This window comes from Maylandia zebra, linkage group LG13, assembly GCF_041146795.1.
Source record: "Maylandia zebra isolate NMK-2024a linkage group LG13, Mzebra_GT3a, whole genome shotgun sequence".
Lineage (NCBI taxonomy): Eukaryota > Metazoa > Chordata > Actinopteri > Cichliformes > Cichlidae > Maylandia > Maylandia zebra.
Genome location: NC_135179.1, coordinates 12,297,381 through 12,318,388, shown reverse-complemented (window position 1 = coordinate 12,318,388; position 21,008 = coordinate 12,297,381). Strand labels below are relative to the sequence as shown.

At 41.6% G+C, this 21,008-nt stretch overlaps 1 protein-coding gene across 3 annotated transcripts in view; it reads left to right on the top strand.

Annotated features, from left to right (window-relative positions):
• The first annotated feature begins 7,453 nt into the window (after window positions 1-7,453).
• rgs17 (regulator of G protein signaling 17) overlaps window positions 7,454-21,008 on the top strand; it is a 28,257-nt gene continuing 14,702 nt past the window's right edge. Inside the window, exons 1-4 of one of the 3 annotated variants that reach the window (XM_004551447.3) lie at window positions 7,454-7,675; window positions 12,680-12,762; window positions 12,855-13,063; window positions 17,123-17,253. In XM_004551447.3, the coding sequence (XP_004551504.1) occupies window positions 13,061-13,063; window positions 17,123-17,253 (134 nt within the window). In that variant the 5' untranslated portion in view covers window positions 7,454-7,675; window positions 12,680-12,762; window positions 12,855-13,060. Of the gene's footprint in view, window positions 7,676-10,032; window positions 10,208-12,679; window positions 13,064-17,122; window positions 17,254-21,008 lie in introns of those variants that run through there. The other 2 variants (XM_004551446.3, XM_014409960.3) reach the window with 2 other exon arrangements.

Sequence of the window (21,008 nt, the reverse complement as noted above, 5' to 3'; positions counted from 1 at the left end):
GTACACCTTTGCTGGTTCTGTGGAGAACAGCTGGTTTATTCTCCTGCCTTCTATCTCTCTGGTGTACCTCCTCAAGCGGCTGGCCAACGCTGTGAGTCTTTGCTTGGCAGTTTCCAAGGCCTCAGGTATGGACAGCTTGCTGTATTTCTTAGGCACCTTATTTGTCGCACCTTTCTGCAACTCCGTTAGTTGGCTAACCTCCCTCCGTGCTACTTTGATCTTGCCCTCTAGCCTCCTTCTCCATGGAGGGTACTGCCCCTTGTGGCTGTTCAACTTGTAGCCAAGCATCTCACTGATCACTGCTGCCGTATTGTAGATCAGCTTGTTAGTGTCGGTAATCGTGGTTGTAGGTATTGTCCGTAGTGCTGCATTAACATCATCTAGCAGACCTTCTGAGGGTACTTCACGTAATCTTGGTAACCGGCTACGGGGGATCCAGGTTTCAAGCTTGGCCATTATCCTATTTTTCAGGTCAGTTCCTCTCGCACTCAACGATCCTTCACCTATCGCACTTGGGGCTATGTACCCAATCTCGGGTGGGGGTGATGATATCTCCCCCCTGACCTGGCGTCCTGACTCCTCCTTGCCGTAGCATTTGTGTTGTACCTCGTCAATCTCTAGCTGTGAGAGCAGTCCCTTCTTTCGAATGTTGGAACACTGAGCTACTAGTTGTTTCGCCGTCATTGTGGATGTTGGGTATCGAAGAATCCATAGGTCCCTCATCCTATTCATGTAGCCCCTTCCGCCGGGGTTACTTGCGTAGTAGCATTCCAACAACGCCCTGTTTTCGTCTCTTGCCCACCGATGCCTTCTTGTTCCAGTAGCCCACTTTTCGTCAGGGTGCCCTGGTTCCTCAACACCTGACGCGGACCTTGTTGATCCGGGCGACGTCCGAGCCGGCATGCCTTTATATTTATCTGTCTCGCTCATGTCTGCGGTAGGCTTGCTTAGCATAGGGGGTCTAGCCTTAGGACCCTTACTTGTGATCCTCTGTTCCAAAGGCGTGTAGTTTAACCACTACGCTATCCAGCTGCTATTATCCAGTATATATATATATATATATATATATATATATATATATATATATATATAGAGAGAGAGAGAGAGAGAGACGGACACACACACGCATATATATATATATATATATATATATATATATATATATATATATATATATATATATATATATATAAAGAAAGGGTCTCCAGTATGAAGAGTTGGACAGCACCAGGGCCCGACATGGTTCACGCCTACTGGCTGAAGAAGCTGACTGCACTCCACGAGCGTCTGGCAGCACAAATGAACCAGCTGCTAGTTAACGAGAGACACCCGGAATGGCTAACTGAAGGCCGGACGGTCCTGATCCCCAAGGACCCCAAGAAGGGACCGGTCCCCTCCAACTACCGACCAATAACCTGCCTCAGTACTACATGGAAGCTCCTGTCAGGCATCATATCGGCTAAGATGAACAGGCACATGGGTCAATACATGAGCGGGACACAGAAAGGAATTGGCAAGAATACCAGAGGTGCAAAACACCAGCTACTGGTAGACAGAACAATCAGCCGAGACTGCAAGACCGGACTGACCAACCTGTGCACTGCCTGGATTGATTACAAGAAGGCCTATGACTCTATGCCCCACAGCTGGATACTGGAATGCCTAGAATTGTACAAGATCAATGGGACCCTAAGAGCCTTCATCAGGAACTCAATGGGGATGTGGCGTACAACACTAGAGGCCAACTCCAAGCCCATAGCACAAGTTACCATCAAGTGCGGGATCTACCAAGGAGATGCTCTGTCCCCACTGCTGTTCTGCATAGGCCTGAACCCCCTCAGTGAGATCATTAACAAGACTGGCTACGGATACCGACTACGGAACGGAGCAGTTGTCAGCCACCTCCTGTACATGGATGACATCAAGCTGTATGCCAAGAGTGAACGAGACATCGATTCACTGATCCACACTACCAGGCTATACAGCAATGACATTGGAATGTCGTTCGGACTGGAGAAGTGTAGTCGGATGGTAACAAAGAGAGGGAAGGTAGTCAGAACTGAGGGGATTGAACTACCAGAAGGCAACATTGCAGACATAGAGGACAGTTACAAGTACCTGGGGATCCCGCAGGCAAATGGGAACCATGAAGAGGCCGCTAGAAAGGCTGCAACCACCAAGTACCTGCATAGGGTCAGGCAAGTCCTGAGGAGTCAGCTGAATGGTAAGAACAAGATCCGGGCCATCAACACGTACGCCCTGCCCGTGATCAGGTACCCTGCTGGGGTAATAGGCTGGCCAAAGGAGGAGATAGAAGCCACTGACATAAAGACAAGAAAGCTCCTGACCATGCATGGAGGGTTTCACCCCAAGTCCAGCACCCTGAGGCTGTACGCTAAGCGGAAGGAAGGGGGCCGGGGACTGGTGAGTGTCAGCACCACAGTCCAGGATGAGACAAGGAACATCCAAGAATACATTGGGAAGATGGCCCCAACTGACCGAGTGCTCAGTGAATACCTCAGGCAGCAGAAACCCAAGAAAGAGGAGGGAGACGAGGAACCATCATGGAAGGACAGGCCCCTGCACGGTATGTACCACCGGCAGATAGAGGAGGTGGCTGATATCCAGAAATCCTACCAGTGGCTGGACAAAGCTGGACTGAAAGACAGCACAGAGGCACTAATCATGGCAGCACAAGAACAAGCTCTGAGTACAAGATCCATAGAGGCTGGGGTCTATCACACCAGGCAAGACCCCAGGTGCAGGCTGTGTAAAGATGCCCCAGAGACAATCCAGCACATAACAGCAGGGTGCAAGATGCTAGCAGGCAAGGCATACATGGAACGCCATAACCAAGTGGCCGGCATAGTGTACAGGAACATCTGTGCCGAGTATAACCTAGAAGTCCCGAGGTCAAAATGGGAGATGCCCCCAAGGGTGGTGGAGAATGACCGAGCTAAGATCCTGTGGGACTTCCAGATACAGACGGACAAAATGGTGGTGGCTAACCAACCGGACATAGTGGTGGTAGACAAACAGAAGAAGACGGCCGTAGTGATCGATGTAGCGGTTCCGAATGACAGCAATATCAGGAAGAAGGAACACGAGAAGCTGGAGAAATACCAAGGGCTCAGAGAAGAGCTCGAGAGGATGTGGAGGGTGAAGGTAACGGTGGTCCCCGTGGTAATCGGAGCACTAGGTGCGGTGACTCCCAAGCTAGGCGAGTGGCTCCAGCAGATCCCGGGAATAACATCGGAGATCTCTGTCCAGAAGAGCGCAGTCCTGGGAACAGCTAAGATACTGCGCAGGACCCTCAAGCTCCCAGGCCTCTGGTAGAGGACCCGAGCTTGAAGGATAAACCGCCCGCAGGGGCGCGCTGGGTGTTTTTATATATATATATATATATATATATATATATATATATATATATAGAGGAACCTAAAAATTCAGGAGAATTAGAAAAACAAGATCAGGCAATCAATACAATCAGTCATCAGATACTCTGCTGGGATAATAAGCTGGCCAAAGGAGAAGATAGAAGCCACCAGTGATGGGAATAATGGCGTTACAAGTAACGGCATTACTTTTTTCAGTAATGAATAATCTAACTAATTAGTATTCCTATCGTTACAACGCCGTTACAGTTACTAACAAGAAAATGATGACAAAGCAACAAGGTGATATATACCAGTTTTTAAATTGTGTTGATAGGCCATGTAAAACCAGAGTCATGATAAACAGTAAACGCGGTGTTTTTTCCTCAATAGTTTTGTGACGTTTACTGTCTAAGGACAGAGCTAGCAAGCACCCCCCCCCCAACCCCCCCCCCCCCCAAAAAAAAAAACAGGGAAAGTGACAACGAGAGAGAGAGAGCAGAAAAAGAGAGAGCGCGAGTTTTGAGATGTGAGAGATTTGTGACGTTTAGCGTGTTTGTGTAGTGTTGCGTGTCAGAACAATGAGGCGACTGCTGTCTCCAGGTAGAAAAAGGAGTGATACACCTGCTGCTGTCAGACCTGCAGGTATCAGGCAGGCATATAGTGGACAGAAATTATTTTTTTGGAGTGGCACAAATAATTTGTGTGGCATCTTATTGAATCAGAACAGCTGATTGTTCTGTAAATAGTTTGAAATGGTTATTTAAAAAATCAAGGTAAAAGGTAAATGGCTCCAAATAACTTTGTTGTTTGCAAAACTTGTGCATAGGATTTTAATTTTGACAATTTATATTTGCATTTAAAGTTATGAAATATGATTCATTAAACATGTTTGTGGTTGTTACAGTAAAAAAATATAACTTTTTCTACTCTGATTTTATGTTTTTTGTCTGATTTTAGATCAATTGTGGTAATACAGTATATCAAAATGAAAACATAACTGTAAATTCAGACACGTGAGGTTGTGCTGAAAAGAATGATACCAAACAAGGCAAAGTAAATAGCTGATATTGAAAAATCCTACAATGGCTGGACAAAGCTGGACTGAAAGACAGCACAGAGGTACTAAACATGGCAGCACAGGAAAAAGCTCTGAGCACAGGATTGATAGAGGCTGGGGTCTATCAGAACAGGCAAGACCCTGAGTGACCGGCATAATATACTGGAACATCTGTCCTGAGTATGACCTGGAAGTCCGGAGGTCAAAATGGGATACATTGCCTCAAGGGTGGTTGAGAATGACCAAGCTAAGATCCTGTGGGACCTCCAGATACAGATGGAAAAACTTGTAGGTATAGCAAGGGGCAGCAACATCAAGAAGAACATGAGACGCTCAAGAAATACCAAACGCTGAGAGAGGAGTTCGAGAAAATGTGGAGGATAAACGAAAACAGTGATCTCTGTGGAATTTTTGAACTTCATTTTTAATTTGTACCATCCTGAATCTTCATGATTTTGCTAATGACCGTACTTTCTTTTAGTCAGGTTGGCATTTGTCAAATGATTAACTAAAAACGGAAGTTGTGGTGAAAAGCCGGACTCCTACAGAATAATGGGAGTAAAGTACAACTCACACTCATGGAGTCACAAAACTAGTTTTGCAAAGAATGAATGATCTTTTTTCAAAGTCACAGAAAATGTTGCACAAAGCATAATTATGATGTAAAAAAGAAGCAGGAAGAGCTCTGCAATAATCCCACACTTTTGTTGAAGTGTATAGCCTCCTTAACAAGTAACCACAGTATTTTAGTGCCAAAAATTTATTCATTATATTTTAATGTCTCTATTTGTGTTTATTGTGCCTACACTGTTTCCTTTATCTTTGATACACATTTAAAAATATTCTAATCCAAATAACTTGTGCTTTAAAATCATTTTTGCATCACAGATCCACCAGATATGTGGTGTCATACTCAGCTGAAACAAAGAGGCTATCGTCTGATACCGTATCTCCCTCTAATAGACAACTTCTTTATCCTACCAGGAATATATCATTTGGGTAAATGGGCCGCACACATTGTTCAGATATCCCTTAAAGCAGCAAGGTTGTCCATGATGTGCCTGTCTGCTCTGTTTGCTTGGCTTTCAAACCCCATGTACTCCTGGATCTCACTGAAGCTTGTTCTAGGTCTAGTAGCCATGGCAAGCCACAAAACATTGCAATGTAGTGATTAGAAAGCTAAAATACAATTACAGCCTATGATGTAAAAAATAAATAAAATAAAATAAATAAAACATACAGATACCTCAGATACAGAGATCCCAAATAGCTTTCCCTTGTCTTTGCAACACTGGTGGGCCAAAAAAAAAAAAGTTGACTGTTTCTTTGAAGTATTGTTATGATTTTAAATATCACAGTGGCACATATAAATATACAGCTGGGGTCATAAATGACCCATCCGGGTTACTCAAAGGTTAATCTTCTTTCCCTCTTGTTTATCTCTGAAAAACCAAACAGATGTTTGCAGAGTCACTTTTTGCCTAATTATTCATTGCTCGTGAGGTATATAAATAAAAATGCACAAACACGTCTGTGCTTGGATGTTCGTCAGCTAAGGACATGCACGCTTGTCTTCCGACTATCTATGCCAGAAAATTCACTGCTGCATGTTCGAGATTTGCCACGATGAAGCAGAATGGTGCTTTTGTGGCTCTTGACCTTTTCACATGCAAATCAGTGCAATCACTCTCAGCACGTGAAGAAAACAGGAGTTGATCCAGGCCTCTTCAAATCCCTATTAATGAGCAAATGGTGTCAAGGAACATTCCCATCTTCCATCTTAGCCTCCCAGCCATGACCTTTTCGTAATTGTCCCTCTGGAGAACCACAGTTCCTCACAACTAAACACTGAGTGCATCAGATGTATAAAGATGGAGGCCTGCCAGAGAGTAAATGCACAATCCATCAGTCCTGGAACAATTTCCATGCAGAGCTCACTTAAGTGTTTCTTCTTTATGCACAGCGGGTTGTTATTTCGCGCACATATAATGAGTTATTTGTCTGCTCAAAGCCTATAATCGTCACTGTAGCAGCAATAATGTTTCCTGCCATTTCCGTTCACACATATAGGGAGGCACATCGCATCAGAACAGGTGTTTGTGTGCATATGTGTGTGTTTGAGAGAAAGAGAGAGAGAAAGACCGAGTGTGTTAGAGAGAGAAAGCAGAGCAGAGCTGTGGTGCCCCCGTGTGGTGGAAGTGGAAAATATATTTACTGCCAAAAACTGAGATTTACTAGATTGCGCCTGCATTCTACAGGCTGCACGGTGATGAGGGAAATATCAATTAAACACAATTAAAATAATCTGTGACACTAAATCAGAAATACAGGGAAAGCTTGCGATTAACAGAATAAATCGATTCTATATATTTTATATATTATATAAAATATAGTATATTTTTTCATTGATGTATGTTTAGAAAACCTCACTATGTGTTTATGTATTACATTTTAAAGATGTCTTTCTTTAAACTCACCTGAGCATTATTTAAGAAGTATTCAAGCTGTATCTTAAAAGTGCGTATTTTAAGCATCTTGTTGTCTGCATATGTATGTAAAGCATAATATGATCATCATACTGTGTTAACACTGTAAAAGTGCTAAACACATATGCTTCATGAAGTCGGTGTAATCTCACTGATAAGCTTTAACAATGCATGGGGCTTTATGCTGAGACGAGAGAAATAATGCAAAACGTTGTTCCCATTTCTGTTTTAGTGCAGCAACTGTTTCTTGCGGAAACTGTTTTAACATCAGGACAGTCTGTATGTGAGATAGTTTATGGTTCATTTTTACGAGTTTATAACCCGGGGACACATTTCCTCTTGTATGAATGGTGGCCTTCTAACTTTATTACCGGCTGACTGGCTTTCCGAAAGTGTGCTCGCTTGTGTTTAGGATACTGACCAAAGCCAATACAGCATTGTTTTTAAAGCAAACTGGGCGTCTTCAGTTGTGCAGCAGCACAGCTGTGATAATGATCCTCTGTGACCGGACTGTGTGCAGCCTCGGCAGTGCATCTTCTCACCAACTGCGGGCACAGAGCGGCGGTGGCAGCGCGCCTGCGCAGTGCATCCAGGGGCTCGGCGGCGTTCGGTGCTGAAGTGGGGCGGATGGCAGAAAAACAGCGGCGATGGACTTTACACCGCGGGATTCCAATTTACGATGTCTTTAAATAAGCATCGGGACGTCGCTTTTTCACACCTATCATCCTAGGACACTGACAGCCCACCGCAAAGGGGTAAGGTGGTGATTATTCTGCGCTAAGGGTCCACACGGGTTGGCTAGCTGACGTTAGCACGGCGCTAGCTGCTGCTCAGCTGCCACCGCCTCCTCTCCCTGCGAGAGATAGCCGATCTCAGGCTGACTGCTAAAGCTAGCGAGAAGAAAGTGGGTGGTGTTTGATTTCTGTAAAATGTCTGTGCGGCTGACAGCGCTGTGGAGCCCCCTCTCTGACTGCGTTAGCCGTCGGTGGTGTCAGCTGCGAGGGGATCCCCTCTGCCGGCCGGCTGGTCGGACCTGCAGCGACTCTGCTCAGATGGTTCTTGCAGCTGCAGGAGACAACCATGCAAAACAAACCAGCCGAGCAGCTAGCCAGCAGAGCTAGTGTACAGAGGGTGAGAGCAAGGTCTGATGAGATTGCCTTCTTCATATCTGAAGATATGCACAGGCCTTCAGGGAGATTCAAAAGATTCCGTTCTGCGACTGTCCTGTTAACTTTCTCACTCGGGAGTGCATTTTGTGTGTGTTATTTATCTAATGTAATACACTGTTAAGAGATCATGCAGTGCACAGCTGTAGCAGCACCATCACTGCAGTTTCCCATGGGTGTGTTGAGTCAGAGGAGCCCAGGTTATGTTGCAACTGCATCCTGAGAGACTTCCTGATTAATCTCATTAGGCCTGTACTCTTCATTCAAAGAGGTCTAACAGAATGCAAGCTGACCTATCAGCATCTGATGTTATTTGCTTCTAGGATGGCAACTTTTATTCTTGAAAGCAGTGAAACTCGGTGGCACCAGTATCGACATTTAAATTGATCCCTAAAAGCATTCAGTGATATGTCCTTTCTCATATATATATAGATATATAGATATAGTTAACAAGCCATACATTTTTTTTAAAGCATTTGAAGATTAATTTACAAATAAGGTTAGCATGTAGTGTCCAAAAGAGCAGCTCTAATGTCATTTTTAGACTGTCTGCAGCACATGTAGCAGAGCAGCTCTTTTTGTTTGTGATGTTGTCTGACAGGGTTGAAAGCAGATTTTTTTTTTTTTTTTTCAGGGGCTCCGTTGAGTTTTGTGAATGTTTAATTTGAAGGTTGTTTAGGGAGTTTGATAGCCAAGTCAATCCTCTTGCTAAGTGTAGAATACTTATTAATTTCTGCAACCAAAAGCTTCTTTAGTTCCCAATAGCGAATTAGCATTTAGGCACCAGTTGTTGTTGTTGTTGTTGTTGGGTTTTTGTTTTTTTTCTTTAAACACTAATAAAGCAATCAATGTATTTCTTCTTCTAGATGTCCCAATCAGTTTTAAACAATTAAAAATGTTTGCGAGATTGAGTGAATTTAAAATTCAGAAGCAGTTTACATGAATTCTAGATGAAAAGATGAAAAACAAAGTGCTGGTGAAGTTTCAAAGGGTTGGTGAAATTAGGCTAGTTGTTAGCCTCCCGCCCCAAGGCTGGCTTCAGACCAACTACGGTAAGCTGATATAAAAAGAGCAGCGCTGGCAAAGTATTTGGGAGGTTTTATGACTTTGTAGGGCTCTCATTGACATATCAAACCTGTAGGTGCCCAGTCAGCAGACACAAATTAATTTAAGGTATAAGGTGACATCATCCACAAAACAAGGTTAGTAATGAGTATTTTGTGGGATTGTTCTAAATTATTCCCTACCAAAATCTCAGCAATGTCTGAATATATCGGTACTGTACAAAACGTAGCTTAAAGGTGTCTTGTATATGAATAGTGCTATTTAAAAAGACAGAAAGCTGTACAGAAGAATAAGGATAATAACCAAACAACTTTTTACAGCTCATGCCAATTCAAAAACATCAAGGGAGGTGTTACTGCAGCATTTCAACACTGACAGCGTTCTCTATGCAGTAGAGGCTTGGACCCGGAAAAAGGCTCGATACGTCATCAGTAACAAAGCGCACAGATTGGGCTCTTTGTTGTGTTTCGAAAGCCATTCCTGTGCAGTTTTATCCCGGGATGATTTAGCCATATTGGAATTTTTTTCACTCACGTGGATTATCAGGGGCATCAGTCTCCAAATTCCAAACCGGGCCGAGCTTTGTCGTAAACATTTCCCATAGTCATTTTCTTCATTTCATTCAGGAAGCACATCACTAAAGTTGGTGATCATCTTCGCAACAGGAATAAGCAAACTCACAAGTACAATGAAAAAGCCTGATCTTAACAAGCTGCTGTGCAAAATAATTTGTCATAGATTCTTAATATACAAGGGAAACTATTGTTTTCAAACCAGTTTAAACTGGCATGAACGGATGTTGATGCTCCCCTCACGTTGCTTTTACAGTAGAGCAGTATTGAGACAGCATGTTGTGTCATATGGGAGGGATGGTAGTGACATGTGAACCTCGATTTTTTTTTCTTTTTTTTTTTTTTTTCTTTGTGTTGCTCTTTATCTTGCTAGACATCACTGTGGAGGAAATGAGCCATGTATAGGCAAGGGTGGGTGAGGGACTGTAGATCAGAGCTGATAAGGCTGCTAACCCACTGTAACTGAAGATGTTTAGTTTGTTTGGTAAGTCTTTTCAATATTAGATATTATCTTTATCTTCTTTTTTTTGTATATGCTAATTTTACACTCTAAGTTGCAGACTGCTGATAATTTGCAATAGTGTTAAGGTCACCATGCGAACACCTCTAAGCTGCTGTTATGAGTAAGCACGGTGTTGGAGCACTAATTCCTGCATGAAGAACATGGAGCATGAGGGCTATCTAGGAGACACAGCAGCCTCTCTCAGGGCCAAAATCCAGCATATGGCTTTTGACATTGATTGAGTGTTGGGTTGCAGTGCCAGTGAGCTTAATGCTTTGCACCATAAATGTTTAAGATAAGCATTCGCAGCATCATTTGCCATTTACTGCATTTCCTGGTTGAACTGGTCTTATTCTAACCACATCCTTTAGCTTATCACAAGTAAAGTATTATGGTATCAGCGTCTGTGTTGGTGGCTGAGAAGAGGAAGCTGTTGCACAAAGGCGTCAGAGGAAAAGTACAGCTTCAGCTGATGTCTGTTTTCAATAGGGCTGCCACAAACGATTATTTTGATAGTCGACTAGTCACCGATTATTTATGCGATTAGTCGACTAATCAGATCATCATCCACTGGACGTAAAACTACAGCTTATTGCACCAGCAGCATCTGCTCTTATATAACTATCATTAGCTTACAGCTTTAAGCTTTTAAGGTGCTAACTAAAAATAAAGACAAGATGATAGTTTATTCAATTTTAATGAAATTTGCAGATTGTTTCGGTAAAGTTTAATAAACTCCTTGCTATCTAAAATATAACAGGACACCGGAGAATATTCTCCAGCATCTCACACTTCTGATAATCAGCTGTCTGCTTGACGTTTATTCAGCTGTGTAAAAACTATAACTTTAATCTCAGCCAAACCGATTTACTCAGGAACAAATAAAATACAAAAAAAAAAAAAAAAAAAAAAAAAAGCCAAACAACAACATTTTTAATTTATCTAAGTGACTCATATATATTTAACCTGAGTCGCGAAAGACGGCGGTGGGTTTGAAAACAATTTGCCGGGAGTCCGGTGTTCTCACGGCGCTAGTGACCTAGCCCCCGGCTAGCTATCGAGCTAGTCCGAAAACGTCGGAGCGCTTTTGAAAATATGTGGTGTCCTGATAAACTGAGCCGATATTTGAGGTTTACACAGCTACATTCTCGCCTGAAAATATGTTAAACGTTTATTTTGTGACCCAGAAAGAATAATAAGAGTAATATTAAAACTAACTAGCTACCGCTACTTGCACTAACACTTCCGCGTTCTATGTAGTCCTGCTCCAGTGCTTCCGGTGCGGTTAAACCATGGCGACGTTCTACACTCGATGCCTACAAGAGCTCCCAAAATTGAACATCACCGATGTTCATCGGATTTGCAGAGTGACGGACTACCCCCGCCAGCAAATTAGATAAAGGATTTAAGTTATATGCTGCATCATATATATACACAACTACGAAGGTAAGAAAACGTAAATTAACCGACAAAGAAACGCTCTTAAATCCTGCTATTATTCCTGCGTCTTTTGCGATCTTACAAAGCTTCAAACGAGGCGTCGACTATTAAATCAGTCGTCGACGACGTAATCGTGACTAGTCGACAAATCGTGGCAGCCCTAGTTTTCAATACAGATGAATATGCTAGCTTTTTCACCTAGTCGACTTCCTCATTAACCAGTAGATCTTTGTCATCGTTAACCCCTCTCATGTATTGATTGTATATTAAAATACAGTCCATTCCCAAATTAAATGCAAATTTTTACATTGTCCTATGGCTGTAGTGCTGCTTATCTATCTAGACTACTTTGGTGTGAGCTGCTCAGTTTGGGAGGTTTTGGCTGAAGAAATGCCTACCTTTGTCTTGAATTTAATGTAAATAATTGGCACCTTCCTCATGGTTCTTCAATGGGCACTACATTGAAAAAATAAAAACACAATATCTTTTTTTAGAAATCAAAGCCCGGTGACTGAAAAAGTCCCGGTGTTCACAGGTTTATGCAGCAACTGTTTTTCTTTTGAACTACATCTGGCAACGACACAGGATGTGACAGGATATAAACTCAGCTGAGCTGAGCTCAAATGTTAGGCAGTTTCATACCTATTTTGGCCGGTGCGTGTAGATAGTAGAAAGAAAAGAGTTCTACAACAAGAAACATGAATAACCAGATCGTAGTTTCTAGAAAAGGGCATTGCTGCTTAGTTTCTCTGCTGCAATCTTTGCCAATTGAGCACACGTAGACAAGTAAGAGTAGATATCTTTACCACTTATAACTCCAAAACTGGGCAACTGGGCATCTACACCTAATCTAGATGGATGAAAATGAGGTTCTGCTCTGTGTCGCATTTGCTCGTATCTGCTTCTGTCTTCTTGTCGTTGCAGGATATATTTCTCCTGACTGATCATTTTCACTTAAAGTCAACTTCTGTGTTTCATGGTGTTTTCTTTTTGTTCACGTTCTGTGTTTTACAGATGCTGCACTTTGAATGCTCCCTACACCCTCAAGTCCATAAATGACCCTTTCACAGAGTTCTGAGGAAGCTTAGGAGGTGTTGGTGAGAGAAGCAGAAGTAGCGAGTGAAGTAAGGAAACGAGGGGAGGAAGTGGTCGCATTTCATCTCAGCTCTCGTGTCCCTTTCTGTGCCAGTTGGTCAGGGATGGTGATACCAGTAACCTCTCTGCCCTGTGGTGAAAAGAACCTCCTCGCCTTGCCCCAAATCTCCTGCAAGTCAGAAAGACGCTCAGACAGTCCCCCAGTCAGTCACTTCGTCAACCAGCCTGCTAGCATCCAGCAACCTATTACCTCATGCCATGACTACTCTGTCTGACCTGTGTTTAGGAACTCACTAATTCATGGTAAGTTTCACGCTTTCCCAGTAATTTAATTAATATATTTAGATTGTTTTTTATTTATTTATTTTACAGAAACTGAACTTGTATTTTCAAGTTTACTGTCACAGTGAGGATCCAAATTTGTGTGAAATATAAAGTCAAATGCTTTGGTTAAGGGGTCAAAATGAAAAGTCATATGTTCATGTTCATAACCAAAGTTTGCAGTTGTGGTCCTGGAGGTTGACGGACCAAGCAACATCTGCCAGATCGTGTAAGATAATGAGTCGGCAGCAAAGGGTGACTGGCTTTTACTTCTCGATTTTAAAGTTGAAGTTTTGATTTTCATTTGTAATTCTCAGAATGGACATGAATTTAAATGTTGCTTAGTAAAAGTCTTTTCTTCATGGAAGTGAAACAAAGCAACCCACCGGTTATTTGTATATAGTGCTTGATATCAGTCGGTTATTAGCCATGAATGGAAAATGATCTGTCACCTTGAAAGGACGTTCTTTATCTTTGAAAACGAGGTGTTGTTAACTCAGAGTTAGAAATAATTTGTGTTCAGATAACTAATGGTAAGATGCTTTTTCTCACACAGTTTCTCAACAAACGGTTTATTTGTTTTTGTCTTTTTGTAAAGAAAACGCTATTAACCATTTTCCCTACCACAACAAAGTGAGAATGGAGGCAGGCTGCGACTTACGTGCCACGGTGACGTCATTATTCTGTTCTTTTACTTTTTGCACTTAGTGCCTCATCAAAGCAAACGCTGCTTGCGCTGATGCGAGGTCAAAGTCTGCACAAGGTGCAAATGTTTCTGGCGTTTTACATGTGGCACTAATTTGTGAAATAGGACGCTAGTTTCATTTGCATCGCTCTCGTGAAAAACTGCCTGATGGTGAAGCAGAGTGGAAGCTTCAACGTCAAGTTGGACTTTTGGATGATGATTGTTTTGGTTAATATGGCGTCCTCTATTTTGGTATTATTTTAGTATTTGCAAAAATGTACTGCATGTATGACAGATCTTGTAGCTATCTTTTTCATCTGTTTTTTTTTTTTTCTTTGCCCTCTGATGTTATTGTGTTAGTATTTCCACCCCATTTGCATGACATGTCAGTGCATCCTCCTTCTTTGGCTTTGGAACAAAGCCATACCCTCTCTGTGGTTTACGTCTAACAGCCTGTTTTTCCACGGTAGCCGCCCAGTTGCTAAATAACCGATGGCTGCTCCGCTGGACGGACGACAGCATTTGCATATCGGGCTTGTCTTTTTAGCCGTACCTTCCATGTTTCTTCATTGAAGCAAATTATCCGTCTGTAGAGTAGAGGGAACAAAAAAGAAGAAAATTAGTTATATTTTTCTTCTTTTTTTTTTAAATTTGGATTTTCACATTTTTTATGAAAAGATTTTAATTTGAACCATGACATTACAGGTAGGAGTGCTTTTTCAGTCAGTATACTTTTAATTCTCATACTGCATTTGATTAGACCCTCCCAGCTAAGTAAATGCATAAAACTTTAAAGCTAAAGTTTTGACATCCTCGTGGCTGATCTTTCTAGCATTTCTAGTTGTATATGTTTGCAGCTGAGCTTTACGTTACGGTTAAAGCTTATGGCACTGTGAGGTAAGGGTTTTCCCAGTATAATAAGCTCACCAAGTAAACCTATAAATAGCATAAGGGTCATAAGAGTAGGTGAAGTTTTAGATATAATAAGGGAAACTTCTTGTTTCTAAACAAGTTGATTTGGATTTCGTACATGGCGTCAGTCATACCTGGGGTATCACACTAGGGTAGGATGAATTTTTTTCCCACCATATCCAGGTTTTATCTGTGAAACCATTCTCCTCATTTTAGACTGTTTTAAAGAAAGTTATGTGCAATGAATATGAGAAGATGCGAACAAAATGTCAGTCCTCTATCTGCAAAACTGTGGTTTCTACACACCTACAGATTCATCATTCTGTGTTAACATGAGCTACACCCCTGAAAGTCTGTGTGTATAGAGCCGTAGTACAAGATATTTACCCAAAGAATTTTGAAGGAATAAGTTTAGGTACTTTTCTAGATAATGGAATTTGAGAATGGCCTTCTCAAAAAAAGAGTCCTTAAAAAACTGTCTAAAAATAAACACCTCTAACCCCAAAATTTGCATAATTCCTATTAAAGAGCTGCAATTTTCCTCTGGAATATCTTACTGGCAAATCAGATATGTTCAGAAGAGACATGGAGGAGCCCACTGACTAGTCTATAGTGTAATTTTGTAGACTCATGGCAATCCCCATGTATTTGTACTTTTTTTTTTATTTATTAATTTTTTCCCCATGTTGTGGCACATTAGTAAAGAAATCATGACTGTAAGAATAACTGCTAACATTTTTCCAGTATTCGCATGCTTTCGTTTGCCTATGCAAAACTGATGAGACACACCAGATAAATTTTCGTCGCTGCTACCGGTAAAAGTGATTTTATTTCTCCAATTCTGCATCCACAGAAATTTAAATTCAAAACCTCACAGATTTGAAACAGAAACTTCTGCCAATCTTTCTAAGAATGATTGCAGTCAGTCCAAGTTGGACTTTGGAGACCTGTGCATGAGGTGAAGTTGACAGTATTGCGCTGGTCACTGCAACTACTTGCAGTCAGTCTTCCACAGCAGAAGAATTCAGTGCAATCTCTGGGCAACCACCGATTTATTTATTTTATTTCATTATTAATATTTCTTTTTCATTCAGTCACAGAGAGGTAGCCACCATATTTTTATTCCGCTGTTACTGAGAGGAAAGCACTCTCCAAGATGGCTTTAATTAAAGGAGAACAGAGTGTGACTACAAAATTGCTAGCTGCACATTTTTGTTTCTCATGGCTATTTTTAGGCATCGCTTAAAGTAGCTGTAGCTGCAGCGGCAAAGAAATGGCCCACAAAACCTTTGCAAAAGTTTCCAATTCAATCAGTGAACACTGCGCTGTGCTTACTGGATATCCAATTATAGTGATTTTTGAAGTGGCTGACGGATGTTTTACAAAATTATGACAACTGATTTCTCCCTGTGCACCTTTAGAGCAATATCGGACTTGGTTTCTCAGTTTCTTTCTGGTGTTAGACAGTTTGATAAAACAAACACAGAATACCTCTAAGATTTTTTTCATTGACTCCTGATTCATCACATCGATTGAGGCAATGATTGATCAGCAATTTCATTACTGCAAGATGTTTTCCCCAGTGAGATACAATAACACCAAATGTTATTTATGTTAGACTATGCTAATAATACAATGGGCGTAGTTTTGCTTTACACTTTGAATGACCTTTGTCTGACTATCCAAGACCTGACAGAGGGGGTTTTGGTTTTTAGTCTTCAGAATCTTTAATAGTGAGTGAAAATCAGTTTGAAGCAACAAGGAGAGTGCAGGCAAACACTACACGTGTTGTTGTTCTAGGATATCGTTGGTTTGTTGCACAGCAAATGGCATCATCGAATCATCTGGACATTTATGTTCCTGATACGATAACGTCTTTAAATGGCGTTGGTGCTCCCAGGATACTTGAGCACCAGTGTGAGTGTTTTAGGCTGGAGCCTGTCAAACTGTAGCTGTCGTGGATCAAGAAGTTTTTGGTCCAGCATGTGCGAGGAATCAAACATGAAGGAATTAGCAGGAGAGAAACCTGTAACGGTATCGTACATTATTGTCATTTCAAAGCAAAAGATCGCAATAACTTTTTAGGTTGACGTCATGCATCATTGCACATAACGTATGTACAAAACCTGAGTGAGTTGGTATGAATTCTCATGAATTTGTGCCTGCTTGTCTGTGTTTGTGACACGCAGATCCTGTTTTTCTGTGTTGGTTAAAATTAATTTGTAGTTTCTGTCAAAGGTGAGTGAAAGACTTGGCTCAGTGCCAGAAACTCTCGCAACGTATGAAGAAGGGAAGTTCCTGTACTGTCCTGCCTGAGTGCTCTTCCTCTCTCCCCTGCACATAAATTCACCTGTCGCACAGTTTCTGTTTTGTTTCCTCATCTACTGTAACATCTGAATGTATAAGATGTTTAACTGCACGTTCTCGTCCTCTTTACGGTGAAGCCCCGGAGTGTGAGTGGAGTGGAGATGAGAAAAAGGCAGGCGGCTCATATTGAGGCCCCACCCCAGGCCCCTGGACAGCCCCGACCCAACACCTGCTGCCTCTGCTGGTGTGGCTGCTGCAAGTGTCTCTGGTAAGAAAATGCAAAGCTGTACTAACAAAACTAGTCCATGCTAATATTATGCTATACTTTATTAGTTTTTAAGCAGCACCAGTGTTGTATTCTGTTTGTTTGTCCATCCTTCACGTGAGTGCAGTATCTCAGGGGTGCCTTGAGAGAATATTTTTCAAGTTTTTGCACAAAAGTCTCCTGCGCACCATGTGCTTTTTAGCAACCTTATCAGTTAATTGCAAACCACAGTGCGTGACATGGGCCTGGTAAACTTGAGTCAGCCATCAAGTTTGATGCATGTAAACGGTGCAAAGACGATGCCCGCAGAAACAGCCCACACGGCTGTTTGTTTCTACTGCTCGCCCGTGATGACCGCCAGAGGGTAGAGTTTGTAAACATGTTTGTTTTGCACATTTTACTTCCATTATTTGGTTTTGTTTTTTCCCCCACTGTTGAAACAATTGGCATGGCAACTCACGCTGGACTCCCATTGGCTCATCGGCGCACGCGGTTCATTGTGGCTGTAATGTTGCAGGATATCTTTAGCCACAACAGCTAACTTTGAACCTATGTCATTGTGTATAATAAAACCAGGGCTGTGCAGCCACAACCAAAACTAGGCCAAAGACCTGAGGATGAACTGGTTACATTTTTGCGATCAAAGGTCAAGGATGTTGTGGTTTCACTTCAGAAACACCCAGTAAAGGTCGCTCACACAACATGTTTTTGGAAAATAAGTCATAATCTCATGCTAACCATAACTACTCACACAGCTGTTTGTTGGTTGTTGTTTTTTTAGCAGTTTATTAAATTGAACTGTGAAAACAAAGCAAAATGTGTCACTTGCAGTGATTGAGCACCTATACTTCCTGACTAACACCAAAAAGCAAGTTAGGTACTAGCTGGTAGCGTTTATCAGCTAAAATGGCAGGTGGAGACCAACATAGAACTGAAACAAAGAACGTTATTCACTAAGTAGCTCTAAATAAATGATTAGAATAAACACCTTTGTGCTGACAATGTCATGCTGTCTGGTGGTTATGTCATTGTTGTTCCTCTGCAGCCCTGAAGAGGCCAAAAAATCCGTTATTGCCAGTTAAAGTTGCATAGCAATAAGTTGGCAGCACAGACAAGCAGAATAAATAACTGCAGTCTGTTTTGCTTTAGATTAGCAGGATCTGATTTTATCCTTTGCAAAAGAGGCCCAAAGGAACCACTGAACAAAACCAGTGTCTGAATTGATCATACAATAATGCAAACAGCATTTTAGCATTGTGTGATTAGGCAGCTAGTTGACAAATTATTTATTTTTCTTAATGGTTTCTTCATTTTTGTGTTGTGCTGTTATTTTGAACAGTGTAGACATTTTTAATAGTGTGAGCCTTAAGAGATTAAAATGCAGCCCTGGTACCTGAAATAATAAACAGTTGTCCTGCCCTTAATCCCGTTGCCCAATCTGTGATATTGCACTGATACTGAGTTTTACCTCAGCTGAATGAATTATGATTTTTAATGGCAACACAAAACCGGGGACTGACCAGCAAAAACAGAAAATAAATGTACATTTATTCCTTGAATTTTCTTTCTTTTTAGTTATTTTATTTTTTTTAATGTCTCATTATTGTGTCTCACCAGTGCTGACATGATGTAAATTGTCCATCATTGGTTACCTAAGCCCTCGGGAATAAAGATTAGCAGGTTTAGACGAGCATGCAAACCAAGCTTTTGGAATTTAATGCATTTCAGTGTCTTTAGTTGCAGACAGGCTGTCCACTTAATTCATCACCAGGCAGCCACCCCTAAACTATCTTTGGCTTTGCTGAGTTATTTTGAGCTCCAGAGTTGTAATCAGCTGCAACAGGCTGTTTCTGATTCACTACACAACATTGTCATGCAAAATCACCATATGCACAACTTAAAGATAACAGTGGTGCTGCATATAGATATACGAGGATTACTGGAAGCAGATTGCTTTTTAGTTTTTTTTCTCTTATACCGTGTACGGCTGCAGACTGACTGCGGCAGCTTGCTACTCTGTCACTCAGTGAACAGAGTCCTCCCTGTGCTGGGAGACCGCAAAGCAATGCTGTCCATGAATCTTTTTTCCTAAAAAAATGATGATTTTAATCAGCTAATCACCTTTCAAAAGCACAGTGCATTTAGACATGGTCTGGATGACCTGCTGAAGTTCAAACAGAGCATCAGAATGGGGAAGAAAGGTGATTTAAGGGGCTTTGAACAGTCATGGTTGCTGACAGACAGGCTGGTCTGAGTATTTCATAAACTGCTGATTTACTGATCCCACAGAACTCATTTCTCTGGGTGAAAATACTAGAGGTTAGAGAATAATGGGCAGACCACATTGAGCTGATAGGCGGTAAAAAACTAAATCCAATAGCCACTTTTTACAACCAAAATATGCAGAAGAGCATCTCTTAACGCACAACATGTTAAACATTGAAGCAAATGAGCTGCAGCAGCAGAAGATCGGGCTACCACTGAGAAAGAGAAATTGAGACTACAAAATTGGAAGAAAAATGCTCCGTCTTGATTTCTGCTGTAACGTTCAGATGGCAAGGTCAGAATTTGGCATAAATGAAGGCATGCAACCATCCGATCTTGTATCAGGGATTCACAGGGAGGCTGCTGCTGGTGGTTCTATGGTGGGGACATCTTAATGTATTTTGTTCCTCTTGTTACCAACTGAACACAGTGAACCCATCATGGCTGTTTCCAGCAGGATAACGCACCGTTCTACAAACCTCAAATCCTTATTGTCGGTTTCTTGAACACGACAATAAGTTCACTTTTCTCAAATGGCCTCCACAGTCACTAGATCTTAATCAAAAAGAGGTTCTTAGTGATTTGATGGAATGGGAGATTTGCATCCTGGACGTGCACCTGTCTATTGGCCCCTCAATGCGATGAGGTCATTCTGTACCCTTGGCACACAAACAGCCCCTAATCCAAATGTTTCCGCCTCCGTGCTCGACTGTAGAGATGATGTTGTTTACTCAGAATTTTTGTTCCTCCAAACAAGTTGATGCCAAAAAGCTCAATTTTGGTTTTATATGACTACAACACTTTCCCCCAAGCCTGTTCTGAATCATTTCCTGAATCATTTCATTCACTGGCCACCTTAAGATGGGCCTGTATATGTGCCTTCTCGAGCGGGGAGACCTTACAGGCACTGCGAGATTTCAGTCCATTACGGCATAGTGTGTTATCAGTGGTGTTGCTTACTGCCTTCAGATCATTAACAAGCTACTCCCATGTAGTTTTGGGCTGATCTACTTCCTCATGATCATCCATACCCATAAGGCAAGATCTTACATGAAGGATAAGATAAGATACCTTTATTAATCCCACGAGTGGGAAATTTAATAATAATAATGACACAAGCAGTTGACTTTTATGAAATGTGTTTGGTTTTCTGGGTTTTTGGTTGACATTCTGTCTCGCCGTTAAAAGGAGATGAGTCATAAACGAAAATCATTTGTATTATTTTTAACAAAGCAGTGCAGATGTTACACACAAGGATAGCCAGGACACTGACACAGTTTTCACTGTTTTAGCTTCAGGGGAATGAAGGAAAGCTGTGACTGCTACGTCAAAGTGCACGATGAACTCTGAAGAAACACCTCAAGATTTGGGGATTTGCGTGTGTTTGTTTTCTTGTTGAGAGTAGAAGAGTAGAGTAGAACTATTATTTTGACTTTACATAAATGCTAGAGAGCATTTTTTAAAGCTCGGACCTGTCATCTGTCACCATTTCT